This window comes from Trichoderma asperellum, chromosome 1 (genome assembly GCF_020647865.1).
Source record: "Trichoderma asperellum chromosome 1, complete sequence".
NCBI classification, from domain to species: Eukaryota; Fungi; Ascomycota; class Sordariomycetes; order Hypocreales; family Hypocreaceae; genus Trichoderma; species Trichoderma asperellum.
Window position 1 is genome coordinate 4471545 of NC_089415.1, and position 25096 is coordinate 4496640.

Below are 25096 nucleotides of genomic sequence, written 5' to 3' on the forward strand. Positions count from 1 at the left end.
TCAATCCCAACATGGGGAAGTTTGCATCCGAGGCGCCGAACCAAGTTTCGCAACCGGCCTGGGCACGTTTCTGTTTTCACAACACGCAGTATTTGACCTATTCTTCTGTTTCCCCTTTGCTGCCATGCCGCCACCGCCGAAACAGAGCAGCGTTGTCTGTCAGGGCTGTATCTCTGTCGCCAGGGGTGCCCGGCCAAGCAGGGTTGTGGTGGGCCAATGCCAGCAGCCCACGAGACCCCTCCTCGGGGCTTCAGTAGCAGAGCCACGATAGCATCAGTTGCCAGGTGTGGCGGATGCAAGACATCGACTCGCTGTGCCAGCCCGGCCGTCTGACGCCGTTTGTGGATCCTGCAATCTTGTGGGTAGCGCCAGCCATCCGAATCCAGCGTTCTACGCGCCGACTGGCCGGTCTCATTTGTGGCCCAGCCTATCACCGTCCCGGGCCTGCAGGCTCACCATCAGAGCTACTCAGCCGCCACTTATTGGGTCATCCAGCTTGTGAAGGTGTTCTTGGTAGCTGTAAACCGGCAAACAATGGCTCCAGCTCCCTGGTCAAGTGAGCCTGCGCTATTGCAGATGCGAAGTAGTATTTACGAGCACGCCCGGCCCTCCTCTTTTACTTTCTATCTTGGGCGCCGGATCTACTTTTTTTTTTATGTCATCGACTCGCTGGACGGTCTTTCATTCGCTTTTCTGTCGTACTTAAAGTTATATGCCGGCCCAGTCGGCATGACGCTGCTTTTTTCTCCCCATTATGAAAGCTTCGACGGGTGTTTTTGGTGAAGCATATGCGTCATGCTTCTCTTGCCTCACGTGTTGGGAACCGTTGGCTTTTCGTATCGATGAGAGATCTCAGTCTCGTATGTCCCCCCCCCTTTTTTTTTTTTCTCCGAGCCTTCTTGATTGGCCTCTCTTACTATTATAAATATAGCTGCTGAGCAGTTTGCAAGGTTTCATTGACTGATGAAGCCCCAGGCGATAACCAACGTGCATTTCCCATTATCAACGACCAACCAACATCTCACCCGCCCCCAATGGCAGTACCGGAGGCTGAGCCTCCTCGACCAAGCTGGAAGTACAAAATGCAAAAGACTTTTAAACCAAATCAAACAGGCTTCTCAACAAAAGGCAGAGCGCAAACAGACGGCTCACGGCCTCAGTTACAGATTTCAGCGCCGTTCGAATTTCGACATGTTGAATCTGGCTCATTCCAATTCCCATTCCCCCCTCATCGGCCATCTCGTCCCTGGGAGAGTCCTGTGACACCGGATACGCCTGAAACTCCCTTTGAACCGCTCCAGTTGAACATTTCAAGCTCAGGAAAAGAGTTGTCTCCAATAGTTCCGGATTTTTCCTTTCCTACTGAGATGACGCCGCCATCTTTAGTTCATATTCCAGGCAGGCCCTACGGTGAACGCTCGCCATCTCAGAAGAGAAGTCATTCATCTACGTCATTTCATATTCCTCGAAAAAATATTGCTGCCGGTTCATTGTCAAGCAGCCCAGAGGTATCACCATTAAACCTCGCTTCCGACAAACAGCCCCGTGCCCGGGATTATACGCCATCTGATATGGAGGCCATCAAAGAGCGCGTGGCGTGCGCCATGAATGAAGTGGAGGAGCTGCAGAAAAAAATCAACGACATTATTGAGCGCCAAAGCCTCTACACTGCCAGCAGACCATCGACAGCTCACTCGATGGCTCGTACGGTGCCTGGTAAGCTTACAAATGGACCCCTTCATGGTAACCTTCCCTAGCTTACCCATGCAGATGCAGCTGAGGTTCCGATAATTCCTGCTCTACCGCCAGCAGCGCCGTCATTTGCTGAGCGCCTAAACACAGAAGTGTCGCTGCCCAACATCGGACCCATTACAGCATCCGTCCACATCAGCCAGCTAGAAGCGTATGAGGAAACGCTTGACAATATCAGGCAGTTGTCACAAATAATGCCGATGCAAGAAGAGCGGACACCCCCACCGCCTCCACCGCCTCTACCTCTTGTCCTACGGCCACCGCTGCGGAAGAAGAAGTCATTTTCGCGGGTTTCTACCTGGCTGTTTCAAGAACCAGGACGCGCCAGGAACCAGAGCATGGACTCTATTACGAACGCTCCACGCCCTATTAAAGGAAGCGAAGGGTTTTATCAGTGTGTAACGCCTCCCAGAAGACCGGATAGGCGAAGCATCGAGACATTTGATACAATATCTACCTGGTCGACGAATGACGGAGACCGAACTGTACCGACGGCCTGGTCGCCGCGGAGCACTCCAACAAGGAAGGAGGAGGATAATTTACTGGAAAGAAGCGCCACATTTGGGAAAAGCAGCATCCGAGGGTCGGCTGCGGTGAATGTTGGCGTTGCAATATGACAGCGGATCTCGTACATACATGCGCGCGACGACGTTACTAATGTATATACATGTTACCACCATGCTACTCATGTGCTGGGCCACATATTATAGACCACGAGGAATGATTGGAGGGCAACAAATGAGGGCAAGCTTGGTATAGGCTGGACTGGGGTTTTTCGGGGTATAATAGAACGGGATGGGTGTAATGCGCCTATCAATGATACCATTGGAAGTGAAAACTGACGGATGCCGCTGAGCGACATCCTTGCTTATTTTTTTAGGCGTTTAGGAGAAACGATTATATATAAAGGAGCTGTTACTACTGTTATATACTAGTACTAAATTGAGTGTACATACCGAATTGAGTATGACTTACTAGAGGACAGTGAGATATTACTTGGTATTGAGCCAGAATGTTATGAGATAGCTTTCTATTTATGGAGCATTGAAAGTGCTGCTATTTTGCAGTGCCTACTTGCTATCCCGTACTTTGGAGACGCTTTGTGCAATTCTACAAGCAGCTTACGCCCACCAAATTAGAGTGCTCGGTAGTGCCTTAGGCTCTGATGCGCTGCATGGGCTCCTGTCTCACGAATGCCTGAGTTGAACAGATGCTTTTGTTCACTCTTCTTTCAAGAACACAACACCAGAGATGCTCGAAGCGCCTCCAGCAGGAGCATGTACCTGACTAATTTGAACATAGGCCGTGCCTAGTACAGTAAGGTACCTAGCCATTAGCCGCGGCGCTTTACATAAGCCACGCGTATGCGCCACCGAAGCTTGGCTATTGGAGCTCAGTGAGTTCCAGCAATATCTGGGCCAGCAAGAAAAGCTTCAGTGACACGAGGAAACGATGATGAGCGGATTTTGAGCATTATCCGAGTCCCGTCTTATTCCATTCTTTTTCTTATTCTGTAGTTGCGTTCTTGCTTCCTCTCTTTCTTCGTTCCCTTCTCTTTTTCGTGTCTGAGTGAGCGAATCTGGCGAATCGAGCCTTTCCCCTTCTTGGGACACGCCCCCTCGCTGGGCTCCTCTTGACCAAGTCAAGATACGATTTGGCGTATTGCCACAATTAACCCTTTTAATTACATATCATCGCTGCGTTGCAGTAGAGCAATTCGCAGCCATGTCGATCTCCAAGATATTAGCCTCCATTAGAGGCGTCGTGTCGCGAGACACGTACAAATACAGTGCTATCCCAGAGCCGTTGGGTCGACGGCCATCAAGTCGACGACAGCGCAGTAGCGACTCTGCCTCTTTAGCAGCATCGTCACAGGGCCGGGAGAAATTAATCAAGATGTCACTTGGTGGAATGGCCCTTTTCGCCATATTGTTGACCACGGTCTCACTTGGGTATGTAAAGTCGCAGGTTGGAGAAAGAAGAAGCGAAGAAGCGCTAACATGATGTGATTGAAAGGCGATTCAACTCAGGCTCAGCTTGCGAATTAGTTGGAAACTGTACGACAGATGTGTCGCACATTTGGGGCCAGTACTCGCCAGTGTTCTCGGTCCCGTCAATCATTGACGCTTCAGTTCCGCAAGGGTGTAATGTGACTTTTGCACAGATCTTATCGCGGCATGGAGCGCGAGCACCGACCCAGAAGAAGTCGGATGTTTACAAAGCCATGATCCAACGCATCCAGAGCTCTGTGAAGGAGTACGGAAAAGGATACGAATTCCTAAAAGACTACGAGTACAATCTTGGCGCTGACGATCTTACGCCATTTGGAGAACAGCAGCTGGTTGACTCGGGAAGCGCCTTTTACCAGCGCTACCAAGACCTGGCGTCTGAATTTGATCCGTTTGTTAGAACGCCAGGATCTGATCGAGTGATTGTATCGGCCCAGCGGTTTATTGAGGGGTATTATAAGACCCAGGGTCGCGATGCTTCAAGCCCAATGAAGAGCATCCTTGTGCTCCCCGAAGTCTATGGGTTCAACAACACTCTAAATCATGGGGCCTGTCAAGCTTTTGAAGATGGTCCGGTATCCGAGATTCGTGAGCAGAATCAGAAAACTTGGCTAGGTATCTTTGGCCCCGCGATCAATCAGAGACTCAACAGTAGACTGCCGGGCGCAAACCTGACTCTCACCGAGACCATCTACATGATGGATCTGTGCCCTTTCAACACGGTAGCAACCACCACTGCTGCGCTATCCGACTTTTGCAGGCTCTTCTCGATGGATGAGTGGGCGAGCTACGACTACTTCCAATCATTGGATAAATGGTACGGTTATGGTCGAGGCAATCCATTGGGCCCTTCCCAGGGCGTCGGATTTGGCAACGAACTGATTGCACGGCTCACTGGCACGCCTGTGGACGACCATACGACAACAAATTCGACGCTCGACTCTTCTCCCGACACGTTCCCTCTGAACAGGACGCTGTATGCAGATTTTTCCCACGACAACACGATGTCTTCAGTCTTTGCTGCGCTGGGACTGTTCAACTCGACAATGGACCTACCGCTCAAGTACAAAGTATCACCTCGACGCCTTCACGGCTTTTCAGCTGCTTGGGCAGTCCCGTTCGCCGGCCGCTTGTATGTAGAGAAGATGCAGTGCGGTGACTCAAGCGAGGAGCTGGTGCGAGTGATCCTCAACGATCGAGTGGTTCCTCTGCGGACGTGCAATTCTGATAGGCTGGGGCGGTGTAAGCTGAGAGGCTTTGTTGATAGCCTCAAGTTTATAAGGAGCGGGGGGCTGTGGGATCAATGCCCCCTTGACGGCTGATGTGTGCATATTTGAGATGCTCACCTTTTAGAGCCTTTTCTTCTTCTTCTTTCTATTGGGTTGCCTTTGGTTTTTTCTGATTGTTTCCCGCGTTTTCTGTCGTGGATTTATTTGAATTTCGGCGTGCGTTTATACCACATCGGCAGATGATTATGAGCGATTTCCACCTGTTAGAGAGTCATTTTCAAGGAATAAAACTCTGCATACTAGAGGATATACATTAGTAGTAGTGCTCTCTATAAAAGAGATAGTATAAGATATAGTACGAATATTCTCGCGTGGCTAATCCCTTCTGTGTGCACTGCTTCTCGCAGCCCATCAAGCGTGAGTGAGCCGCTGGCCTAAAAATAGCACCTGAGCTCGTGCCAATCGCAGCCGTTTCTTGTTTCGCACCATCTCCTGAAGGCGTATAGAACGATGGGCTCTGAGGTTTTGGGAACGAGCAGAGACAATTATAGCGATGATGACAGAGCGTTAGTCCGCTAAGGAGCAGGGGCTCCCCTGGGCATTTTAGGCGCAGGTACCGAGCACTGATGCTCTACAGGGTTCCATTCGTAGCCCCGACACGGCCGGGCGGATTTTCTCTCGAGCACTAAGCGGCCTAAAGCGGTAGCTCGACGTCAGCACCTCTCCAAGTCCCAAGCTGCTCGGTTCAGATCCAAAAGCATTCGGCAGCCTCTTTGCGCACGGCGTTGGAAAACAACTGCTACCAGATAGATGGTTGGGATTTTGCAGATTCGCATTCCTTGTGTCTACTGAGTTGATCTTTTCGCACTGCGTCTGTTCCCCGCGCCATCCCCCTTGACAAGGAGCGAAGCCCAGAGCCAGCAGACCATGGTTTCGACCGCAGGAGGCATCGTCATCGCGATTGTGGTGATCCTAGTGGCGGCAGCCATTGGATGGGTTGTGTTCTCGCAACTGCGAGCGCGGAGACTAGGTGTGAGTTTTTTTCTTCTTCTTCTTCTACTGTTTTTCTTGACTCTCTCTGCTGCTTTGCTTTTTCCCCAGTTGGAGATGCAGGCGATGTTCCGAGACGGCGCATGGCAGTCTTTCGACAGCATCGCAAAGCCTCCTCGGGAGCCACGGCAGAGCCACGGCAACGCAACGACGGAATGACGTTGGCTAACGATGGCAATCCATAGCTCCCGCCTCCCAGCTTATCGTCATATCTACCGTGGCATAAATCAGACACCCCGTACGGCCCCCCGAAGCCGGCTCGCGGCGGCGTCGTCGGCTGGTTCAACGACATCGTGCGCAAGTTCAAGCATCGCAACGACCGGTCAGCAACCGGAGCCTACGAGCAATCCGGCCCTCGTGGAAACCGCGGCTTTGGGCCTCTCGACCCGGACGATGCGTGGGACGCGAGGGTTGGGAACGAGGCGGATGGATACGGCTACTACGAGCAGGAGCTGGGAGGACACACCGAGTATACCGGCGCGTCCTACGACAGCGGTCGACTCGGCTCAGTGCCCGCCGCACATGTGGGCTACAACGAAGATGTGGAGCGAGGCAGACGACCCAGCCGAGACGCGGGAGCTGCAACGGCTGCCACTGCGTCGCAGAGGAACCCTTTCGATGACGATGCGCAGCCAAGCCTCAGGGGCGTCAGTCCTCGGCCCATGGATGCGTCGGGCGGAGCAGCGCACAAGACGGGCGAACGGCCAGGAAGCTCTGGTAGTAGCTTTGCCGAGCGGAGGTCGATATTCAGAGAAGACGTCTAAGTAATGCGATGGATGGAGTGATGCGAGTTGGGCACGATGAGGGAGCCGAAAGGGGGGGTGAGGAAGGGACGAGAAAAGAAGACGAGAAAAAAAAGGCTGCATTTCTGAACCCGCACAACTGTTTTTGAAAAAACTTGATTTATCTGGCAAAGGATACGGTACGCCGGTGGCTTTTTTCCCCCTTTTTGCTTTTTAATGTCATTTTATGCCTGAGTTCTTTTTTTACGTGGAAAAAAAAGGAAGCTTTGCATCACGACGATATACATACACTCATGTAGCTATTAGGTACTAGGTAGGCAGGTAAGGTAGGAAGGCTTTGTTGTTTCATTGCGGGATCGGAGGACGGAACGAATACGTTTTTTGCTCTCTTCTTGAGCGGCCTGGCTTAGTCACGGAGTTTTTATTTTTCTTTACGAATAGTAACTGATATGATCTTGACGATGGCACGTAGAATTCATGACGACTTTGTGTGGAATTTGCATGCTGGTACCTAGCTTGTAGACGGACACCGCTTACTGTAGCCAGAGCTCAGCCAAGAAAAAGCCCCACGCTCCACGTATTTTGCCCCTCCAGTTCCACAGCGCAGCGGTCTTAGAGGGGCCCCTCCTTAACTGGCCACTTTCGCTCATAAACTGGAGAGACGTACACAGATGCTCTCTCATCTCACTCTCAGTGCTTGGTTGTGATTTCATCAATCTCCCCTGATTTATTCGCGGCCAATTCAAAAACATTGGGAAAGAGGGAGAATTGTATTACGAGACACGGGATACGAGCAAGAGAGAGCAATCAGACACTGTAATGGCGGACATTAACCTTCAGGCCGTTCATGATGAACTGGTCCTCGTTGCCTATGAGGCTGGACGCATGATTCTATCTGCCAACCCAGCAGATATAGGCACAGGAACAAAGCTCAACTGTACGTTGGAGAAGCATGATTCTTATCTTTGCCACTGACTAGTTCTGATTGCACTTTGTCATTTTCTTTGCCTTTCACTTCTGTACAAATTCGAATATAATATACCTATCCATACATCTCACCTCATCTCTTCTTTGGGTCAATGAGCTGACGCGCCTGTCATATCGAATCATGCAGCCGTGGATATCGTCACAGAAGTCGACCAGGCTGTTGAGAAAATGGTCTCGTCGCGCCTCTCAACGGCGTACCCGGAGTTTTCTTTCATGGGCGAGGAGACGTACAAGCCTGGGACCAAGCTTGGCCCTGAGCCGACATTTGTTGTCGATCCTATCGATGGTGAGAGTTTTTCACTTTTGCTTTGCTTTACCTCACTTACCTTACAAATAACAATCCATGCTCAAACTATCTCCTAGGAACCACAAACTTCATCCATTCCTTCCCCAACGCCTGCATCTCCCTCGGCGTCGCCATCAACCGCGAGCCCGTCATCGGCGTCATCTACAACCCCTACCAAGACCTCCTCTTCACAGCCATAAAGTCCCACGGCGCCTACATGACCCGCATCAAGGGCTCAACTCCCCAAAAGCTGCCCCTCGCCACGAACCCCCGCCCTCTCGAGGGTCTCGCCAACGCCCTCGTCGCCATTGAATGGGGCTCCCACCGTGACGGGCCAAACTACGAGCTCAAGACGGAGGTGTTCAAGAAACTCGCCGCCACAAAGGAAACCGGGGGTGCAATGGTCCACTCGCTCAGGTCGCTGGGCTCTGCGGCGCTGAACATTGCTGCTGTGGCGGCTGGCCAGATGGATGCCTACTGGGAGGGCGGATGCTGGGCGTGGGATGTCTGCGCGGGATGGTGCATTCTCAAGGAGGCTGGGGGCATTATGGCGGGAGGAAACCCCGGGCAGTGGGATCCTGCGGTGGATGAGAGAAAGTATCTTGCTGTGAGGGGGGCGCCGAGCGGGCAGAAGGAGCTTGTGGAAGAGTTCTGGGGGTTATTGGCGATGGAGCAATGGACTACTCTGTGTAGAGAATCTGACACATAAAAGTTAAATGTATTCAGGAGATTGAGCACTGGGATGGAGACGAATGACAAAACTAGACAGATATGAGATAAAAAAGATTGTTTATAGATTATGATACTGTTTGCTCCAATCTTTGGAAGTTTTCATATTTTCTCATTACATTATAAGTTTCTACATCAGAAACCTTTTTAATACCTCTAAACACTCGTATATCATGCTTGCTTCGAAACTAATGCAGTCGTTTTTTTCTTCTTCTAAAACTTTTAGTATTCATCCGCCTCTTATCATCACTTCTCCTTCTGTTTAAAAAAAAAAAAAAAAAAAAAAAAAACCATCCATCACACAACTCCCCCTTTCACTGCGCAAACTTGCTCATAGCTCTCAGCTTCGGGCCATAAAACCACAAGAAGATGGGGCTCGGCCACCCAATGCCAATAGCAACAGCGGCAAGCACCGTCCCGCCAATGCCATACCCGAGCCTGTTGTACATGGTCGGCGCAAACAGCGGGAACCCAAAGCCGGCCAGGCTGCGCAGCACCGTCACGGCGCTCACGGCGCTGGCTGCGTATCGGGTGTACGAGTCGACCATGTATCCCTGGATGCACTGGAAGCCGATGATGATGCTGGCGCCGAACACTACGGCGCCAATGTTGGGCCCGATCCAGTGCGTGTGCGCCTCTGCGGTCCATGAGTAGATGAGGATGCCGATGGGGAGGAAGATGGCGCCCGGGATGAGCATGGGGACGCGGAACTCCGGACGGCCGGGGCCGCCGTCGGGGACGTAGCGTCTCTTCAAGGCGGCGTAGATGCGGTCTTGCAGCGGTGCGCAGATCTGAGCGCCCAGGAAGAAGCCGAGCCCGAGGGAGATGTAGTTGAGGCCGGCGATGCCTGGGCTTTCGTGGTACTCGGTGGCCCACAGGGAGGCGAACGTGGAGAGAATCAGGTACGTCACGCCGTAGAGAAACATCATGTACAAGGACATGACCTGCACAATGGGCTGCGTAGCCAGAAGGCGGAACGGCCGTGTAAGTGCAATCGTCAAGGTCTGGAAGACGGTACGATCCGGGTTGTCGTACTCGGTGACGAGATTGGTGTTGCCAGTCTCCTTGATCAGCGCCATCTTCTTGCGCTGCAGCAGCACCGGCGCATACGTCTCCTGCAGGAAGAAGACGCCCGCGGCCTGGATCACGCCGCAGGCAATCGTCGTGCTGTAAAAGACCCATCGCCACGTCGTCCGGTCGGTGACCCAGCCGCCGGCAATGGGCCCCAGCGCCGGCCCCAGCAGCGGCATCAGGGAGTAGATGCTCATGGCTTTCCCCCTCTGCTCGGCGTTGAACAGGTCGCCCAGCACGCCGCCGCCGATGGCGAGGGGCGCCGACCCTCCGATGCCCGCGAGGAAGCGGAAGACGAACATCTGGGCTTCGGTCCTGGCGAGGCCGCAGCCGAGGTTGAAGAGGAGGAACCACAGGTTGGAGACCTGCAGGATGATGGTGCGGCCGTACAGCTCGGAGAGCGGACCCCACATCAGGGGGCCGAGGGCGTAGGCGGCGACGAAGATGGACAGCACGAGGGCGCTTTCGATTTCTTCCGTGATGTGCAGGTCTTTGCTGATCTGGGGGAGGCCGGGGGCAACCATGGATGAGGCTACGGGCGAGATGAGGGTGAAGCAAGATACTAAGCATGGCCGGCGTTAGTTTCTTCTCTGCTTTTCTTTTTTTATTCCCATATTGTCAACTGTTAGGAGAAGGACAACTTACCGCAAAAGACAGCGGCCCATTTCCTCTTGAGGAGCCAGTTCTTTGGGTTCTCAGGGTCATCGGGGCCGGTCCATTTGACCAGATTCGGGTCGTCGACTCTGACCGTGGGCGACTTCTCAATAACATCGTCTCCCAGCTCCAGATCCCTCTGGTTTGAGATGCCATCTCGCACCTCAGACACCGTCCGCGATATAGACACGCCTGGAGCACTTCTCTCCGAAGCGGTGATTGTCGACGAGTTATCAGAGTCGGAGGGCGCTACCGAGTATTCGTGCTTCTCGTGGTCCAAGCTGGATGGCATTTGACGGCCACCTTCTTCTTCTTTGCTCTGGCGAGGAGGTGCCGAGGCTATGTCCTCTGTGGATTTGCGTTCTGGAGTAGTTCCCGACATCATCATAGACTTCATCCAAATGTCCGACTTTATAAGCAGTGTGAGTTGGAACAGTGACTTTTCATGTTATTGGGCCACTAAGATGCTTCTTTTTTAAAAAAGAACAATAAAAGCCGTTGTGATAATTTATTATCCAACCATGGAAAAAGAAGTACAGCTCAATTCGCCCTTCCCACCGCAACGCAAAGCTCGGGTCGCAAATGTGAAGCAATACTGGTATACTGTTCAAGTATACCAAACAGAAAAAAGAAGGCCCCCCCAAAAAAGAGCACGCGACACCAAAGTATTGATCCAATCCGCGAAAGAGCTCGATGATGTTCTTTTGTAAGTCAAATGACCGGGCGTAGGGCCTCCATCCAAATAAATAAATAAAAAAAAAGGACCAAGATCGCAGGCAACCAAAGAAGAAGAAGGGAATTCAGCCTCAACACAACACAACACAACAGGGCACGGGATACGGAAATTTCTATTACATGCTGGAATCCACATCTCCTTCTCCTAAAGGCCTGCCGACACTGACCGCACGGCAGCTTCATCCGATCGAACTGGAGATCGGGATGCCGCCTATTTTCAACCATCGCCGATACGGCACCGAAGATAAACGCCGGACGGCGAATCACCCATAAAAAAAAAAAAATGCCAAGAAGAGCAAACTTGCCCATTTGCCTATTTGGTAGTCTCGGCCGACCTCCGTAGTTAAAAAAGAGGCACCCGGGTTTAAAGGGGACCGCAACGGCTTTGTTGGGTCTTTTGCGCAGAAATGCCCACGGAAACTCCGTTGCTGCGCACGTCGCTTATCAATCCGCATCGGTGCGCTGCCGTACATACTACGTATGTAGTACATTCTATGTATGGTACCTGGTAGGTAATCATACACTTCATGTCTGGGTTGCGCAGATACGAGTGGTACGAAGAAGGATAAGAAGACGAAGCAGAGAGCGACTTCGCATCCAAGTGATGGGGGCGGAGCAACATAAAGGAAAATAAGCATCGCAAGCATCACCGTCGTCATGACCTCCCATCTCCACGCGTGGTTGGCCTGCACAAACTTAAAATACACGACCAAAAGCTACCGGATTTAGTGAGCTGCCTCTCCGTTAGCTGCGCGTTTCCATGGTCATGGCCGTCATCTTGTTCTCTTGTTCCAGCCTTGACTCGATAAAGGGGGCATTTGTAACATCTTGCAGTTTGACTTCCAACGGCCGACAACGGATGGCCAAACTGTTTGACTCACTGATTCGTGATAACTGTGAGATTCGAAAACTACAGGGATACAACGAGAGTCACCAACCAACACGTCATTCTTCACTAGCAAGTCATGGATACGAAGCAGCATTGGTACCCTTGCTCGAGATAATCTGGCGTCGCAGAAAAAAAAAAAAAGAAAGAAACAGCCAAAAACACGTAATGAAACGAGAAAGTGCAGCTTTAATATTAGCTGCTATGGATTGACTAACTATCTCAGTCAAAAGCCCACTCTGTCGGCGGGAAAATGTGCCCATGCAATCGATAAATACCCGATACCCGGAACAAACTGGAATATTTCCCCAATATTAAACCCATACATTGTTGGTTTTGGGCAGACCGGAGCCAAATGCAGATAAGGACAACTTGTTTGGATGGCCGGTCTTATGAATAATGCTTATACACTCAAGCCAAGTGTTGTCCAACACCTCTGGCCTGAGAAAATGATAACGAGTTGATAATCTGTCTACTCTTGACAGTGTATTCACTCGTCCTTGGTATCAACCTTCTTGGCAGCCGGTGCCGCAGCGGCGTCGTCCTCACGGGGTCTCTTCAGGTTAGTTGCGGCAGCATCCACGGGTTTCCTAGCCAGCATGTTAGTTTGGCGAAGTTCAAAAGTCCTGATAGTGGTTGAGAATGCTCACTCTTGTTTGTTTGAGTCGCGGTCGCGACGTCCACCATCACGGCCGCCCCGACCTCGTCCACCACGGCCACGGCCACGACCTCCACGACCGCCTCGGAAGCCGCTCTTCTGGTCGTTGTCGCGTCGCTTCTTCCAATCATCTTGATCACCAGAGCGAGTGTTCTTCTTGCCGAAATCACGGCCCTCGTAAAACTTTTTCTGTGTCGTCGCGCTGGGTACCAGCTTTCCTTGCTTGATGAGATCACTCTTCTCCTCGCAGTAGTCGTGCTTAGACATAATCTTAAGGTCGTGGTCCTTCCACTTAGGGGCAGGATCCAAGGCAATGAACTTCTTGGCCGTCTCCTCATCAACAAAGGTGACAAAGACGGAGCCCTTGAAGAGATTTTCGTTGGTGCGGCGAAGCTTCAGGCCATTGACTTCACCGAATTGGGTAAAGAAGCTCTCGAGCTCAAACTGGGTATCGGGCTGCTCGTCTCCAAATCCCTTGACGTAGACGGTGGCAGCCTCGGCCTTGGCCTTGGAGGCGGGGACGGGCTTGTATGGAATCTTGCGCTTGACCACCTCCTTGCCTTCCTCTCCAGAGACCTCGAGGAATTTGCTCTCCTTGAGGGCGGCAACGACGGCACTGTAAGGCTGGAAGACCCGCATACGCTTGAACGAGTGAATCTTTTCGATCGGCATGGGCTTGTTCTCTGCGCCTCCGCAAGACTCCCACATGAACTTGTCTTGAGGGAAGTTCCAGTCTCCAAAGTAAAACTCAACCTGTTTTTGCGCCCTCCAATTAGTAAGAGTGGCCTTCTGCTAGCTTTGGGTTATATGGGCTTTCATTACCTGTTTTCTGATCTCCTCGGGATCATCAGTCACCTTGCGAGCAGAGGCATCGAACTTGCGATTGTTTTGTAGGTTTTCACGGTCAATTTTGGCCGTCGTCTTCAGAATGTTGGCGCCATCTTTCTTCTCAGTCTCGGCCACGTCGGCCACCTCAGCCACCTCAGGCTGCTCAACCGCAACTTGTTCCTCGACAGGAGCAACAGCCTCGGTAGGGTTCTGTACGGCCTCTGATTCGCTCATGATGTATATATGAGGATGAAATATGGAAGAAGGGAAAGAGTTTGAAACGTGAAAAAGGCGTGCGATCGAGGGAGGAATAATGCGATGTGCTGGTAAACCTGTTGGAATAAAAAAAAGTGAGTAACTCTGGCTACTCGCTGGAGAGATGACAAGCAAGAAGCAATAGAAGATTGCTTGCGGATAACGGGCTGCACTGCCGCTAAATATCAATCGTTGACTCACCTTAGGGCAAAAATGCACGCGTCACCTAAATTAAATAAAAAGAGAGAGACTGCGGTGGCTGGTGTCCCAGAGGTTGATAAATAGAGGTTGGAGATGGAGCAGCGATTCCGTCGCGACGAAAAAAAAAGTTATTTGGGGCGCAAAAATTATGCGAGATCTGCTGTGCCCCACTAAAAAGGCGGCAACCCCACCATCTGCCCATCCATCCACTAAGAGGTACCTGCTGGCGACTCGGAACGAGCCGCTATCTGATATGTGTTGTATGCGAAAATCACCCAGCTGGGATATATGGAGGCTTGTGCTTAAAAGTACACTTGAGGTACTCGTTGGAGTGCTTACTGCTAAGTATGGGTAAGAGCACTCGCAATTTTTGGACTTACAGGCAGGCGCGGACAAGACTCACATGCAATCTAGAGAGGAACGTATATTGAGTCAATGGAAAGCAGCCTAAACCACAGGCAGGTGCATACCTATTTTGTCAATCTTTATTTGGAGGCATGCATTCATGGATCGTAATACGGCTTCGTAATTTCCAAATTGAAATAAAAACATTCAAATCCGAAACCTAAAGAGTAATCGCTTAGGTAGTACCTGCTAGGTGTTCATACCGAAGTGATACTAATCCTGGCTAAAGAGTCACTGTCCGTCATCTGCTAGGCCGCTTTGGCCACCCACCTCTCAGCCTACTAGGCAATTGGAGCTCCAATGTTGTCTTCATTTTTCTTCTCCTTTCAAGTTGTCTTCATCAAAGAAAGCTCTGTGAGCTGCTGTGAGTGCCGGCAAGAGAAAAAGAGGGGAGGAAAATATCATGTACATTTAGCTCCGTCTATGGTAGTGTAGTAGCTTCCACATGCTAGACGGTGCATTTTAGTGGCGTGGTTCTTTTTAAGAGGGCCAGGCTGCTAGGTACTTTGGCATTGACGTAAGATCTACGCCAACGAATGTAGCGCTGCATCCAGTGATTTTGTCCTATCACGCGATAAATTGTATTTGATAGTTGCATTTGTGAAAATTGCACTCTCTTGTGCTGGCCAATTCGCTTCCACAGCCCGCAAGAAATGAAGATTTTACGGCAGCATAAGCTGAGCACGTCTTATTTCGAAGCTGATGTCGTTGCTTTTTTACTAGCAATTTGGCTAGTTTGAGCTGTTGTGAGCTGTTGTGAGCTGTTGTGGGCTGAGCCTCAACAAATAACGCCGCCATGAGATATCCCGCCAAACTACCGCGGCCGTTGATATCTCTCAACACACGCCTCCGAGCCACAGGTCGTCCACCGGCATGTTTTGCTCAACTAGACCGCAGCTTCTTCACACAATCAAAACGTCAGTTGAAACGCCAGCAACGCACAAGCATACCTGCTGTCGTACTCTCTTTGGGACTCTTCGTTTGGTGGCTCTACCCATCAGAAGAGTTTGCTCGCTTGTCCGAGACTCAACAGGCTAATAGAGACAAACAAGGGAGACGAGACAGCGGTGATGATGAGTCCAGTCAACTTGTCACTGAGAAATCTGACGAGGGCGCATGGGCCTATTTTGCCCGGCGGTTCGAGTTTCTATCTGCCACAGCTGAGCTTGAATGGGCCAATTTATCAGACAGGTTGGTTGATTATATTCTTCCCGAATGGTCCAAACATATACCCATCTACGTAAGGAAGCTCCAAAAGGAGCTGTCAGTCTCTCCGGGATCACTGGCAGATGAGATATGGCAAGAGGCTCATGACCCTTTGGTAAACCGCGAGATTCGATATTCCGCTAATGTTCGCGTCTCGTCGGAGTTATGTGATGAAGAGAAAGAGTTCCTTCTGAGACGGAAAATTGTTACCCGAGCAGCTTTAGCAAGCTATCTGGGGCTCAAAGAAAAGGACATCAACCCTGACGACGTGCCGACCATTGCTATGTGCGGATCGGGAGGGGGCTTGCGAGCATTAATAGCAGGGAGCGGGTCCATGTTTGCGACAGACGAGGACGGACTATTTGACTGTGTCACTTATACCGCTGGTGTTAGTGGTTCGTGTTGGCTCCAGCTGCTCTACCTCTCCTCATTCGCGAAAGGAAGCGTTGGCTCTCTAATACAACACTTGAAAGCAAGAGCATCTGTTCACATAGCATATCCACCGGTTGCCTTTCAATCTCTGACGTCTCTACCGACAAGCAAATATCTGCTGAGTGGACTGGTGGAGAAATTGAAAGGAGACACCAACGCCGACTTTGGGCTTGTCGATATATATGGACTCCTACTAGGCGCTAGATATCTGGTTCCAAGGGGTGAACTGGGCGTCGATGCTAGAGATTTCAAGTTGTCGAATCAACGTTTGTATTTACGACAAGGGCAACGCCCATTGCCCATATACACAGCTGTGCGGCACGAAATTCCGGCTGAAGAGGTAAAAGCCTCTCGAGACCGCGGTGCTCCAATACCTACAGTGGAGGAGATGAAGAAAGAGCCTTATTTCCAGTGGTTTGAGATCACTCCCTATGAGTTTTTCTGCGAGGAATTTTCAGCTGGGATACCAACGTGGGCCCTTGGCAGGCGCTTTTTTGATGGCAAAGATGTGCCACCCGAGAATCGATTCCATCTACCTGAGATCAGAACGCCTCTTCTGATGGGTATTTTTGGAAGCGCATTTTGTGCAACTCTCAGCCACTACTATCGCGAGATTAGACCTCTTCTTAGAACAATCACTGGTTTCCAGACGATAGATCAGCTGGTGTCAGTACGGGACGACGATTTGAGCAAAGTGCATCCTATAGATCCCGCCATTATCCCCAATTTTGCATATCAAATGTACGGAAAGCTGCCTAAGTCGACGCCAGCGAGTATCTTAGATGGAGAGTATATCCAGCTTATGGATGCGGGGATGTCGAATAACTTGCCTATATATCCATTGCTACGGCCGGGTCGCAATGTCGACATCTTAGTCGCGTTTGACGCCTCCGCTGACATCAAAACAGACAATTGGCTTTCTGTAGCGGATGGTTACGCACGACAGCGAGGTATTAAGGGATGGCCAGTGGGGATTGGCTGGCCAAAGCCAGAAGAGACACCGGAGCAGGCAAGAAAGGAATTGACCGAAGCCCAGGCTGCAACAGCCGCCGAAGCAGAACAGAAAGTGGAAGAAGCCCAAGCTAAACAGAAGGATCTCCGCGAGGCCGCTTCAAAGCAGGATGCTGCCAAGCCGACGCAACTTGACGAAAAATCGAAATTCAAGCCAGGCAATGAAAAAGCTGGTGAGCTCGGCTATTGCACCGTATGGGTAGGAACAACAGAAGAGCGATCTACGGACTCCCCACCCATCACAAAGCCTGTCACTGACGACACTTCATGGCAACTGATGGAGCCCAATGCGGGTCTTACTCTCATCTACCTGCCTCTTCTCTCTAACAAGAAGGTTCCCGGTGTCTCTCCCGGCACTTCGGACTTTTTGAGCACTTGGAATTTTGTCTATACCCCAGATCAGATTGACAGTGTCGTTAAGCTCGCCAAAGCCAACTATGACGAGGGCAGGGATCAGATCAAGGCCACCGTGCGTGCCGTCTATGAGCGCAAAAAGCAGCTGCGTGAGCAGGCTGAAACGCAGCGCCGCCTCGACAGCTATACTGCCATGGCCAAAAAGGGAGAGGAATCTCTCCTGCATCACGGAGATCAATTCAGCTAGATCAAAGAGGCAGCTCTCCCCTCTCCCCTTGTTCTTTTAGCCTCAAGGAAAGCTCCTATTATTGGCTTGTATATCATACTGTATTATCCTTTGGTTCGGGACTTTCTTATTATCGTTTTGGGGTGTTTCTCGTGCAAGAGGAAGTTTCCAACTTATTTTTACAATATGCTTTGTATTATACAGTGGGGGAGGGCCGTTTTCTAATAACCCAAGCCTACACATCCCGTCTTCATAAACCCAACCGTCACTCCCCCGTGCCTTCTCTTTTTTCTCATTCAGTTCGTACACATATATATATACCTGAGATCCAGCCCATCCGGATATTTTTTTTTTGTAACATTATTGTCACCATAGAGTAAAACAGCGCTTGATCCGCTTAGATGATTTCACCAATGTCGATGTATGGCGCTGTCCAAGGTCTGGCGCCCTCTTCCATCATGTCACTGGGCACTCGTACTTTGTTTCCTGGGCTGTACAGGTACCAGGCTTTAAGTGATGCCATGGAGGCCTTCCGGCGAGCTACATCCAGGCTAGGACCAGCGCCTTCTCCAAGCTTCTCCTTGCCGCTGTAAATGCCTACCACGTAAACGGGAGTGCGAGACAATCGACCAGTCTCGCTCTCCAATCGCGCAACGGGAGCCTCAAAGCCCTCTCGGGCACACAACATGGCCAACTCGCGGGTTGGAAGCTTGAATTCAAAGAGCTTCGAAAGGTCGAGTTCTCGGGATAAGATATGTGATTTGACAAAAGACTTGACCTCCTCACGGCCGCAGTGGGTATAGATGGCGCCAATAACGGCCCGAACGACGGATCCGAATGCCTCGCTCTGGAGACCGCTGTACTCAAGCTTCTCGGGCTCGGAGCTGCTGACCTGGTCGCCAAAGTCGTCATCCAGGACCACGCGGCTGCTCAGTCCTCGTCTCCAGGCCTGTCCTTTGGCTGCTTCCGCACGGATATAGCCCCACCGTGTGTTGACCATCTGCTCCTCACCCGCCTTCCACTGCAGCAGACCAGGATCGACCTCCTCGCCTGGTGCAGCTGCAGACTCCACGCCCCACCTTCGAGCGATTTGCTGCAGAGACGCATCACCGGCATAAGCTCTTAGAGCCTCGTACAGGATGGCCATGGGCAGGCGGGGCCACTTGCAGACAAGATACTCGTAGACATGGTAGTTGATAATTGTGCTGCCCAGGTATGCGAGGTTCGAGTTGTTGAAGTTGGGGTTGGCATCGGCGGACGGCGTTACCAGGGCCCTCGCCAGGGTCTGTAGCGGGATCTTTCGGGGGAGGGAGAGTCGCGCATGTAGGGCGGCGAGCTTCGCGGACTGCGCAGCACGGTCGAATGAGGGTGCGGGGAGGGGAGGTCGCTGTGAGTCGAGGTCTGAAGATTCGTTCGCAGTGGTGGCCGGGGAGGTGGATTGGCACCGGACGGCGAGAAAGAGAGGCTGTCTAGTTGCGGCAATGCCGGCTCTGCAGCGAGCCTGGAGCAATTGGCCGCTCCATCGTGAAGGTCGTATTCTCTTCATGTGGTCGTAGGGGGGAGAGATGTATATGTATATGTAAGGTGGACGATCGTATGAAAGAAAAAAAATTCCCCTCCAACTATCTGACCCAATGCCCCTCGAAATTACGAATTGGGACTAGGACTAGGTATGGCAACGCAAAAAGACCTGAAAAGAGAAGAAAAGAAGAATAACAGGAAAAAAGGTCGAGATTGAGGCAGGGATCAGGCGGTTTTCGCTGTCCCGGAGTGCCTTTGCTAGGAAAAGTTTCTGCGTCGATTTTGTCCAAAAAGTCGTGTGAGCCGTTTTGCCCACCTGCTTTTTCGCAAGATTCGGCGGGCGCACTACGGGCGGAATTACTTCGGGCCGGCGTCATTTCGCTGGCGCTGGCAGGCGGGAACCTCTCGCCGCTTTGGCTTCTTGCGTTTGATAGAGAGCGAAACTGCTAGACTATCCGCTTCAATTGCGCGCCAAGAGACTCTACACAGACGTCTTTTGATACATATTCAAGATGGTAAGCTGCGATGAACAGAATTTCCACAGAGATATGGGCTAACCAAAGCGCTAGGGTGGTGGTGCCAAAGTCCCGTAAGTTATGCCTCGAAAACGAAGACGAACTTTGACCATATTCCTCGTGCCTAATCGCGACACAAAATAGCTACCCCAAGCACGTCTGGTCGCCTTCTGGTGGTTGGTACGCCCAGCCTGCCAACTGGCGCGCCAATACGCTCATTGCCGGAGCCACCATGTTCGGCATCGTCGCCATTGTGTGGAAGTTCAGTGCCGACCGGGAGAGATGGGCGCACAAGCCAGAGCCATGGGAGTGGCACCCCAGCCGATAGTACGTGATGCGCGAATGCTGTGGAGGAAGGAAATTACAGTTTGGCTAACGTGATACTCTTTTGTTTGATAGCTGGTCAAAGCAGTTGATTGAGTGGGACAAGGAGGATAAGCTGAAGCAGTCGAAGGAGTAGGGTCATTTGTTTTTGGGAAGAATGATAGACGGAACTGTACAAATGCCATACGAACAAAAACAAATTTGAACAAAAAAAATGACACACATATGAAGCTACAATGCACAGGAACCTCCTTTTTTGGATAGTACTATTTGCTTCTATATTGCAGAGCTGAAGCTTGGATCATGAGGGCATACAATGTGATTAAATGGCCAGGAAATCCGCTCTAGGAGAAGAGAATCCGGATTTCCAATCACCTGATATCACATATCGAGACTGGGCAAAAACACCAACAGCAACCTGACAGAAGTGGCATGCTAGGTACCTCCCTCAGGCAGAGCGTGCCATGTGCCAGTGCGTCTTGGAGCCTGAGGAACTGCGTTGTATTCGGAATTTACGGCCCACGCCTGGATTTGCCAGCAATTCGGTATGTGAGAACTCGAATAAAATGGCTAGTAGATGATGATGGGATCCAACAGGCTCATGCAATGCTTCTTACCCCACCAACAAGGCATTAATAGCTTAGGCTGTAACAACAGTAGTATGGATTGAATGTAATGCACCTCAGCCTTATTCGGGCCTTGCGAGCCTGAGACTTCCCAGCAAAAGAAAAGGGTAGCACGGTAAACCGTGTAGGATACCCGTCTTCTACAAGCTTCCACAGGCTCCGACAGATTCCACATCTGCATACGGATCTGCAAGGGGATAACGGCAGGCAGATATGGGATACCTAATAGAAGTAGCAGTATTGGGTCATCATGATACACGAACTTTACTCCGCACATCTAGCGTCGTCAAGTTATCATGCAGCCAGAACCACTAGTTATCAGTAGTTGAATGACTTGTATGGATCACTTATCAACAATTCATAATGCTGCCTTTTCGGGAGCTCAAACAAACAGTCGCATATTCACCGGATGAGGATCCAATAATGCTGCAAGGGGGATAGGATTGCATCCTGCACGAAAACACAAGAGAAGAAAAGTAAAAGATAGAAGGGCAAATAGAAAAAGGGCAAAGGAGAGCAAGGTAGTTTTTCTTTTTCACTCTCTCATAGCTATGGTAATCTGCCTTGGCTGCTTGTGCCTAACTACGGCAATGACAAGGCTGGCTGATACTAGGCATGTACGAACAAACAAAAGGGCTGCACGCCGCATATATGTGTGTTGCGTGCCGCTCCAATCCGGCCTCGAAGTCGATGCTGTGAAGGCTTGTAGCTACTACCTGTACCTACTGGCAGTTATAACACCCTCTACAGTACAGCCCGACAGTTTGTAGAGCGGGTTGCAGGTATAGCGCGTGGCCCCGTCGCCGAGACACAGGTACCTCATCGGACCTAGCAAACGCACCCGCTGTCCGGTACAAGTGTCAATGCTCCCTGGGCCACCCACTTGGGTGCAGCCATTCACTGACTCAACGAGCCTAGCCCAGGGTCCCAATAATCGCTGACAAAAACGTCACTCGCCTATTACGACTTGAACATGTATCGAACATGATGTCTGCGTTGCACAAATACAATTACAACCACTAGCACTTCGTGCCGCCAGCCCGTTTCTCAATATTGCTCTTTGCCTAATCATCTCCCCTTTTTGTGCACACGGCTCTTTTTCTTCTCTTCTTCGTCACCTTGCGGCGCCTTATTTCCCATCGCAACCACCGTCACCGACCGGCTGGGGGCGACTTTCGAATACGCTTCCTCCTCTATTGAGTCCTCTTAGGGTCCTATTTATCATTTCGCACGCCGCTTGCTGGTCACTTTTCCCGGTCGATTATTGCGTGCGCCCGGTACAACCTCTCTCACCATCTTCCTACCTATTGACGACCGCCACCGAGAGATTTTTGTTCTTCGACGACCCTTTTTTCCCTGAACCATCTCTTTCGAGTGCGGTTGATTCCGCCCGCCCCATCTCTCTGGCGAATACCAGCCGAGCGATCTCCGACATCCTTCTTTGGCCCATAGGAGGGACAAATGGACTCTCCGGGCCATTCGCATGGGCACCTTGAAGCGACCCCGAGTCGTGAGGTTGTCTATTGCCATGCCTGCTCTAATGAATGGTATCGCGTGGACCACGGCTTAGTATGCCCCGGTTGCACCAGCGAAGCCACAGAAATCGTATGTTTTATTTCCTGTCTCCTGTTCTACTGTTTGCTATATGCCCCCGTCTTGACTTACACAATACATAGATAAGCTCAGACAGCGATCCTCGAGACTTTAATGACGGCTCGGCATCGACGTCACCCGAACCTCATGACCCATTCCATTTCCACAATGAACATGGTCACGACCATGATCATGACCACGATCACGGCCCCGATGGACATGATCACAGCCATGATTCAGACCCCGACGAAGCTGATATAGAAGAACACATGATACCACCTGGCTTTCATTATCGCCGCAGTGTTTTGGAGCGGCCAGGCGTTCCACATCATGATCCCGATGTCGACCCAGTGTTTGAACGCTTTATTGGCTTGATACATGATTTAGCACCACCACCACGTAGAACAGGAGGATCCGGCATGTTTCAACAAAGAGGAGGGGAGGAAGGTCGGTTCGGAGGGCCGCATATCCATCGCGCTACGTTCACCAACGGTAGCGGCAGTGCGTCTGTCACCATTTTCTCTGGGCCTTCGTCAGGATTCTTTTCCTCAGGATCCCCAACTTATGACCACCATGGCGATCCATTTCAAGCGTAAGTTGAATCACTGCTACACGGCGAGCTACATGAGCTAATCTTATTTGTTCCATATATAGGTTCTTTAACAACGTTCTGCGCGATGAGGCGCCTCCTGGAGGTGGTCGGGAAGCGGGTGGTGGTAACTCTCCAGGATTTGCGAGAGGGCTGCAAGAAATTTTGAATCTGTTCAATCCAGCACACGCCATCTCAGGAGACGCCGTCTATTCTCAGGAAGCTTTAGACCAAATCATCACAAACCTCATGGAAGCGCATCCGCAATCAAACGCGGCACCGCCAGCGTCGACCGAAGCGCTGGCTAACTTGAATCGACGACCTGTAGACGCTTCAATGCTGGATGGTGAGTCGAAAACTGAGTGCACCATCTGCATTGATGATATGAAGGTGGGTGATTTGGCTGCCTTTTTACCTTGTAAACATTGGTTCCACGAAGCATGCGTCGTTTTATGGCTCAAGGAACATAATACATGCCCGGTTTGCCGAGCGTCTATTGAGAAGAGTGGCGAAGGCAACAGCGGTGCAAATGCAAATGCAAATGCATCAGGTCCTAGTGGATCAGGGTCATCACAGTCGGACGATCAATCTGGGAGTGGACTGGACCGTAGCGGTCCGCTTCCAATCCCTGGCGCTCGACCCTCCCAGCTCTCTCGGCCTCCAAGCCAAAGCCAGAGCCGACTGAACGAGGCTATGAGAAGCATTTCATCGAGACAGCAGGAGCGGCAACAGCAACAAGAGCGTGAGCGTGAGAGGTATCGCGTCTGGGGTGTCTCGTCCCCAACAGAGCGTCAACGTGATGAAAGAGAAAGAGAGAGATCTCGGCTATGGGGCGTACGGTCTTCATCAGGCTACGATACTTCACGCATGCAGCGGCGAAGCTCACGAAATTCTCTTTCCCCAACGAGCCCTAGAATGACTCTTGCGGACTACAGAGAGCGTCAGAGACAAGAGAGTCCGCCACAAAGCGGCCGCCGCGACGGAGACAACGCTGACACTGGTCGACAAACTGCTACTTCCGGAGCTCTGAACTGGCTGCGGGATAGATTTACCGGCGGTGGTTCTAGAGACGACTCTAACCGCGATGACCGTTGATTTGATTCGCCCATCTGCGCAAAGCTTCATCAATTAGCAACCTGCAGCTGGGGGCTAATCGGCTCTAAACTAGCCGTAGAGTTGGTTTTGTAGCCATAGATGTCTTGCAGCTATATCCGACAGGGGTTGGTGAGATGAGCTGGCAGAGAAAAGGAGAATAAAGAAGAAAAAAAAAAATTGAACAAAAAAAGAGCAAAGTGGGAGCGAGGGTTCAAAACGATTGGGTTTTACCGCACGCAGGTTAGCGGCGCATATCGAATAATGACATGATGATAGAAGGCTATACACACGACTGTGGAGATATGATGCATGTAGCTCGCACACAATGTATTGAAGCCACCTTTAAGTGCTTAGCACTAAGGCGGTATTGCAAAAGGGAGAGGCTTAAGACTCTGGTGCTTTTTCTTTGCTTTCTTGCTTCTCATGTTGGCTGCAATTCACAGTAAATGGGCAATAAAGGCTGCCTATCTTGGTTTGAGGACTCTTGACTAGTAGAGAGCCATGGCTATTGCCGTCCACTTCGTACGCAAACATGTACTTTATCAAGTAGTACAGTATTATTACTACCTATCTTTAAAGAAAGACTTTGCTCTATCAACTGCGTGATTCTCATTATACAAGAGCCACTTATGCGCAGATTATGAGCATAGGGGTTAGGAGGTCTGAAATGCAATCTGAAAACATCGTTAGCAGCCAATTCTTGAACCTCCATGACTGGCAGGTTGAAATGTGGCCATGACCATGGTCATTTCGCTGAAGATCTCAACAAGATAAGAATTAAAGAACGCCACCCACCCTTAGTCCGCGGAACAAAGGGGGGCAGCCGGGATTCGGGGCTTGTCCAAAGTGGCAGATTTCTGATCTAGGGGCCGCTAATTGACGGATCGCACGATGTACGAAGATACGAAGTGGTATTTGATTTGGTAGCCTGCTTGGGCCGTAACACAATGGAAGCTTTAGAAGCTTCTGATGCACATGTTGAGGCCAGAAGCGGCAGTTTGAAAGAATTTCGGCCCCACCGCGGTAAGCCGAGGCGCCGAGGCCCAGCATGAGGAAGTGAGAAAATAGGGAGAAGGAAATGTGACGCACGGGACGGAGACGGAGAGACGGATTTGGTGGTGGAATA

The 25096-nt window shown here is 51.0% G+C and overlaps 11 protein-coding genes across 11 annotated transcripts; 7 read left to right on the plus strand and 4 right to left on the minus strand.

Moving 5' to 3' along the window:
* Positions 1-754: 754 nt before the first annotated feature.
* Positions 755-2369, plus strand: TrAFT101_001371 (uncharacterized protein; the record flags this gene model as incomplete). Its single annotated transcript, XM_024903547.2, has 3 exons — positions 755-860; positions 976-1716; positions 1771-2369. The coding sequence occupies 3 exons, from the start codon at positions 755-757 to the stop codon at positions 2367-2369; spliced, it is 1446 nt and encodes a 481-aa protein (XP_024762466.2).
* Positions 2370-3477: 1108 nt separating this feature from the next.
* On the plus strand, positions 3478-5083 carry TrAFT101_001372 (uncharacterized protein; the record flags this gene model as incomplete). The annotated part of the gene is made up of 2 exons (XM_024899693.2): positions 3478-3704; positions 3769-5083. The coding sequence occupies 2 exons, from the start codon at positions 3478-3480 to the stop codon at positions 5081-5083; spliced, it is 1542 nt and encodes a 513-aa protein (XP_024762467.2).
* Positions 5084-5712: 629 nt separating this feature from the next.
* Positions 5713-7268, plus strand: TrAFT101_001373 (uncharacterized protein). The gene is made up of 2 exons (XM_024901777.2): positions 5713-6022; positions 6226-7268. The coding sequence occupies exons 1-2, from the start codon at positions 5918-5920 to the stop codon at positions 6802-6804; spliced, it is 684 nt and encodes a 227-aa protein (XP_024762468.1). The 5' UTR covers positions 5713-5917; the 3' UTR covers positions 6805-7268.
* A 164-nt stretch (positions 7269-7432) lies between these two features.
* TrAFT101_001374 (uncharacterized protein) lies at positions 7433-8869 on the plus strand. Its single transcript, XM_024907716.2, has 3 exons — positions 7433-7720; positions 7898-8056; positions 8134-8869. Exons 1-3 carry the CDS (start codon positions 7603-7605, stop codon positions 8763-8765), a joined length of 909 nt encoding a protein of 302 aa, XP_024762469.2. The 5' UTR covers positions 7433-7602; the 3' UTR covers positions 8766-8869.
* A 198-nt stretch (positions 8870-9067) lies between these two features.
* TrAFT101_001375 (uncharacterized protein) lies at positions 9068-11432 on the minus strand. The gene is made up of 2 exons (XM_024899628.2): positions 10502-11432; positions 9068-10418 (listed from the first exon to the last, which is right to left on the minus strand). The coding sequence occupies exons 1-2, from the start codon at positions 10905-10907 to the stop codon at positions 9100-9102; spliced, it is 1725 nt and encodes a 574-aa protein (XP_024762470.2). The 5' UTR covers positions 10908-11432; the 3' UTR covers positions 9068-9099.
* An 891-nt stretch (positions 11433-12323) lies between these two features.
* On the minus strand, positions 12324-14144 carry TrAFT101_001376 (uncharacterized protein). The gene is made up of 4 exons (XM_024910535.2): positions 14074-14144; positions 13612-13949; positions 12782-13542; positions 12324-12721 (listed from the first exon to the last, which is right to left on the minus strand). The coding sequence occupies exons 2-4, from the start codon at positions 13849-13851 to the stop codon at positions 12622-12624; spliced, it is 1101 nt and encodes a 366-aa protein (XP_024762472.2). The 5' UTR covers positions 13852-13949; positions 14074-14144; the 3' UTR covers positions 12324-12621.
* A 914-nt stretch (positions 14145-15058) lies between these two features.
* Positions 15059-18058, plus strand: TrAFT101_001377 (uncharacterized protein). The gene has a single exon (XM_066126311.1). The coding sequence runs from the start codon at positions 15275-15277 to the stop codon at positions 17726-17728; it is 2454 nt and encodes an 817-aa protein (XP_065982412.1). The 5' UTR covers positions 15059-15274; the 3' UTR covers positions 17729-18058.
* TrAFT101_001378 (mitochondrial 54S ribosomal protein mL44) lies at positions 17718-19568 on the minus strand. Its single transcript, XM_024907717.2, has one exon. The coding sequence runs from the start codon at positions 19251-19253 to the stop codon at positions 18105-18107; it is 1149 nt and encodes a 382-aa protein (XP_024762474.1). The 5' UTR covers positions 19254-19568; the 3' UTR covers positions 17718-18104.
* An 83-nt stretch (positions 19569-19651) lies between these two features.
* TrAFT101_001379 (uncharacterized protein) lies at positions 19652-20802 on the plus strand. The gene is made up of 4 exons (XM_024907718.2): positions 19652-19743; positions 19798-19817; positions 19888-20070; positions 20143-20802. The coding sequence occupies exons 1-4, from the start codon at positions 19741-19743 to the stop codon at positions 20201-20203; spliced, it is 267 nt and encodes an 88-aa protein (XP_024762475.1). The 5' UTR covers positions 19652-19740; the 3' UTR covers positions 20204-20802.
* Positions 20803-21391: 589 nt separating this feature from the next.
* Positions 21392-24526, plus strand: TrAFT101_001380 (uncharacterized protein). Its single transcript, XM_024905091.2, has 4 exons — positions 21392-21552; positions 21617-22298; positions 22370-22878; positions 22941-24526. The coding sequence occupies exons 2-4, from the start codon at positions 22155-22157 to the stop codon at positions 23968-23970; spliced, it is 1683 nt and encodes a 560-aa protein (XP_024762476.2). The 5' UTR covers positions 21392-21552; positions 21617-22154; the 3' UTR covers positions 23971-24526.
* A 93-nt stretch (positions 24527-24619) lies between these two features.
* TrAFT101_001381 (uncharacterized protein) lies at positions 24620-25062 on the minus strand. Its single transcript, XM_066126312.1, has 2 exons — positions 24766-25062; positions 24620-24644 (listed from the first exon to the last, which is right to left on the minus strand). The coding sequence occupies exons 1-2, from the start codon at positions 25018-25020 to the stop codon at positions 24624-24626; spliced, it is 276 nt and encodes a 91-aa protein (XP_065982413.1). The 5' UTR covers positions 25021-25062; the 3' UTR covers positions 24620-24623.
* Positions 25063-25096: the final 34 nt, after the last annotated feature.

Bases quoted from the DNA above. Each gene is read 5' to 3' on its own strand.
- TrAFT101_001373 (XM_024901777.2), top strand. From the start codon at position 5,918: ATGGTTTCGACCGCAGGAGGCATCGTCATCGCGATTGTGGTGATCCTA. The intron at 6,023-6,225 runs GTGAGTTTTTTT...GGCAATCCATAG, and splicing joins TGCGAGCGCGGAGACTAGGT to CTCCCGCCTCCCAGCTTATC.
- TrAFT101_001374 (XM_024907716.2), top strand. From the start codon at position 7,603: ATGGCGGACATTAACCTTCAGGCCGTTCATGATGAACTGGTCCTCGTT. The intron at 7,721-7,897 runs GTACGTTGGAGA...CGAATCATGCAG, and splicing joins CACAGGAACAAAGCTCAACT to CCGTGGATATCGTCACAGAA. The intron at 8,057-8,133 runs GTGAGAGTTTTT...ACTATCTCCTAG, and splicing joins TGTTGTCGATCCTATCGATG to GAACCACAAACTTCATCCAT.
- TrAFT101_001375 (XM_024899628.2), bottom strand. From the start codon at position 10,907: ATGAAGTCTATGATGATGTCGGGAACTACTCCAGAACGCAAATCCACA. The intron at 10,419-10,501 runs GTAAGTTGTCCT...GGCCATGCTTAG, and splicing joins ATGGGCCGCTGTCTTTTGCG to TATCTTGCTTCACCCTCATC.
- TrAFT101_001376 (XM_024910535.2), bottom strand. From the start codon at position 13,851: ATGAGCGAATCAGAGGCCGTACAGAACCCTACCGAGGCTGTTGCTCCT. The intron at 13,543-13,611 runs GTAATGAAAGCC...GCGCAAAAACAG, and splicing joins CCGAGGAGATCAGAAAACAG to GTTGAGTTTTACTTTGGAGA. The intron at 12,722-12,781 runs GTGAGCATTCTC...CATGCTGGCTAG, and splicing joins CGCGACTCAAACAAACAAGA to GAAACCCGTGGATGCTGCCG.
- TrAFT101_001377 (XM_066126311.1), top strand. From the start codon at position 15,275: ATGAGATATCCCGCCAAACTACCGCGGCCGTTGATATCTCTCAACACA.
- TrAFT101_001378 (XM_024907717.2), bottom strand. From the start codon at position 19,253: ATGAAGAGAATACGACCTTCACGATGGAGCGGCCAATTGCTCCAGGCT.
- TrAFT101_001379 (XM_024907718.2), top strand. The intron at 19,818-19,887 runs GTAAGTTATGCC...GACACAAAATAG, and splicing joins GGTGGTGGTGCCAAAGTCCC to CTACCCCAAGCACGTCTGGT. The intron at 20,071-20,142 runs GTACGTGATGCG...TTTGTTTGATAG, and splicing joins GAGTGGCACCCCAGCCGATA to CTGGTCAAAGCAGTTGATTG.
- TrAFT101_001380 (XM_024905091.2), top strand. From the start codon at position 22,155: ATGGACTCTCCGGGCCATTCGCATGGGCACCTTGAAGCGACCCCGAGT. The intron at 22,299-22,369 runs GTATGTTTTATT...CACAATACATAG, and splicing joins CCAGCGAAGCCACAGAAATC to ATAAGCTCAGACAGCGATCC. The intron at 22,879-22,940 runs GTAAGTTGAATC...TTCCATATATAG, and splicing joins CATGGCGATCCATTTCAAGC to GTTCTTTAACAACGTTCTGC.
- TrAFT101_001381 (XM_066126312.1), bottom strand. From the start codon at position 25,020: ATGCTGGGCCTCGGCGCCTCGGCTTACCGCGGTGGGGCCGAAATTCTT. The intron at 24,645-24,765 runs GTGGGTGGCGTT...CGATGTTTTCAG, and splicing joins CTTTGTTCCGCGGACTAAGG to ATTGCATTTCAGACCTCCTA.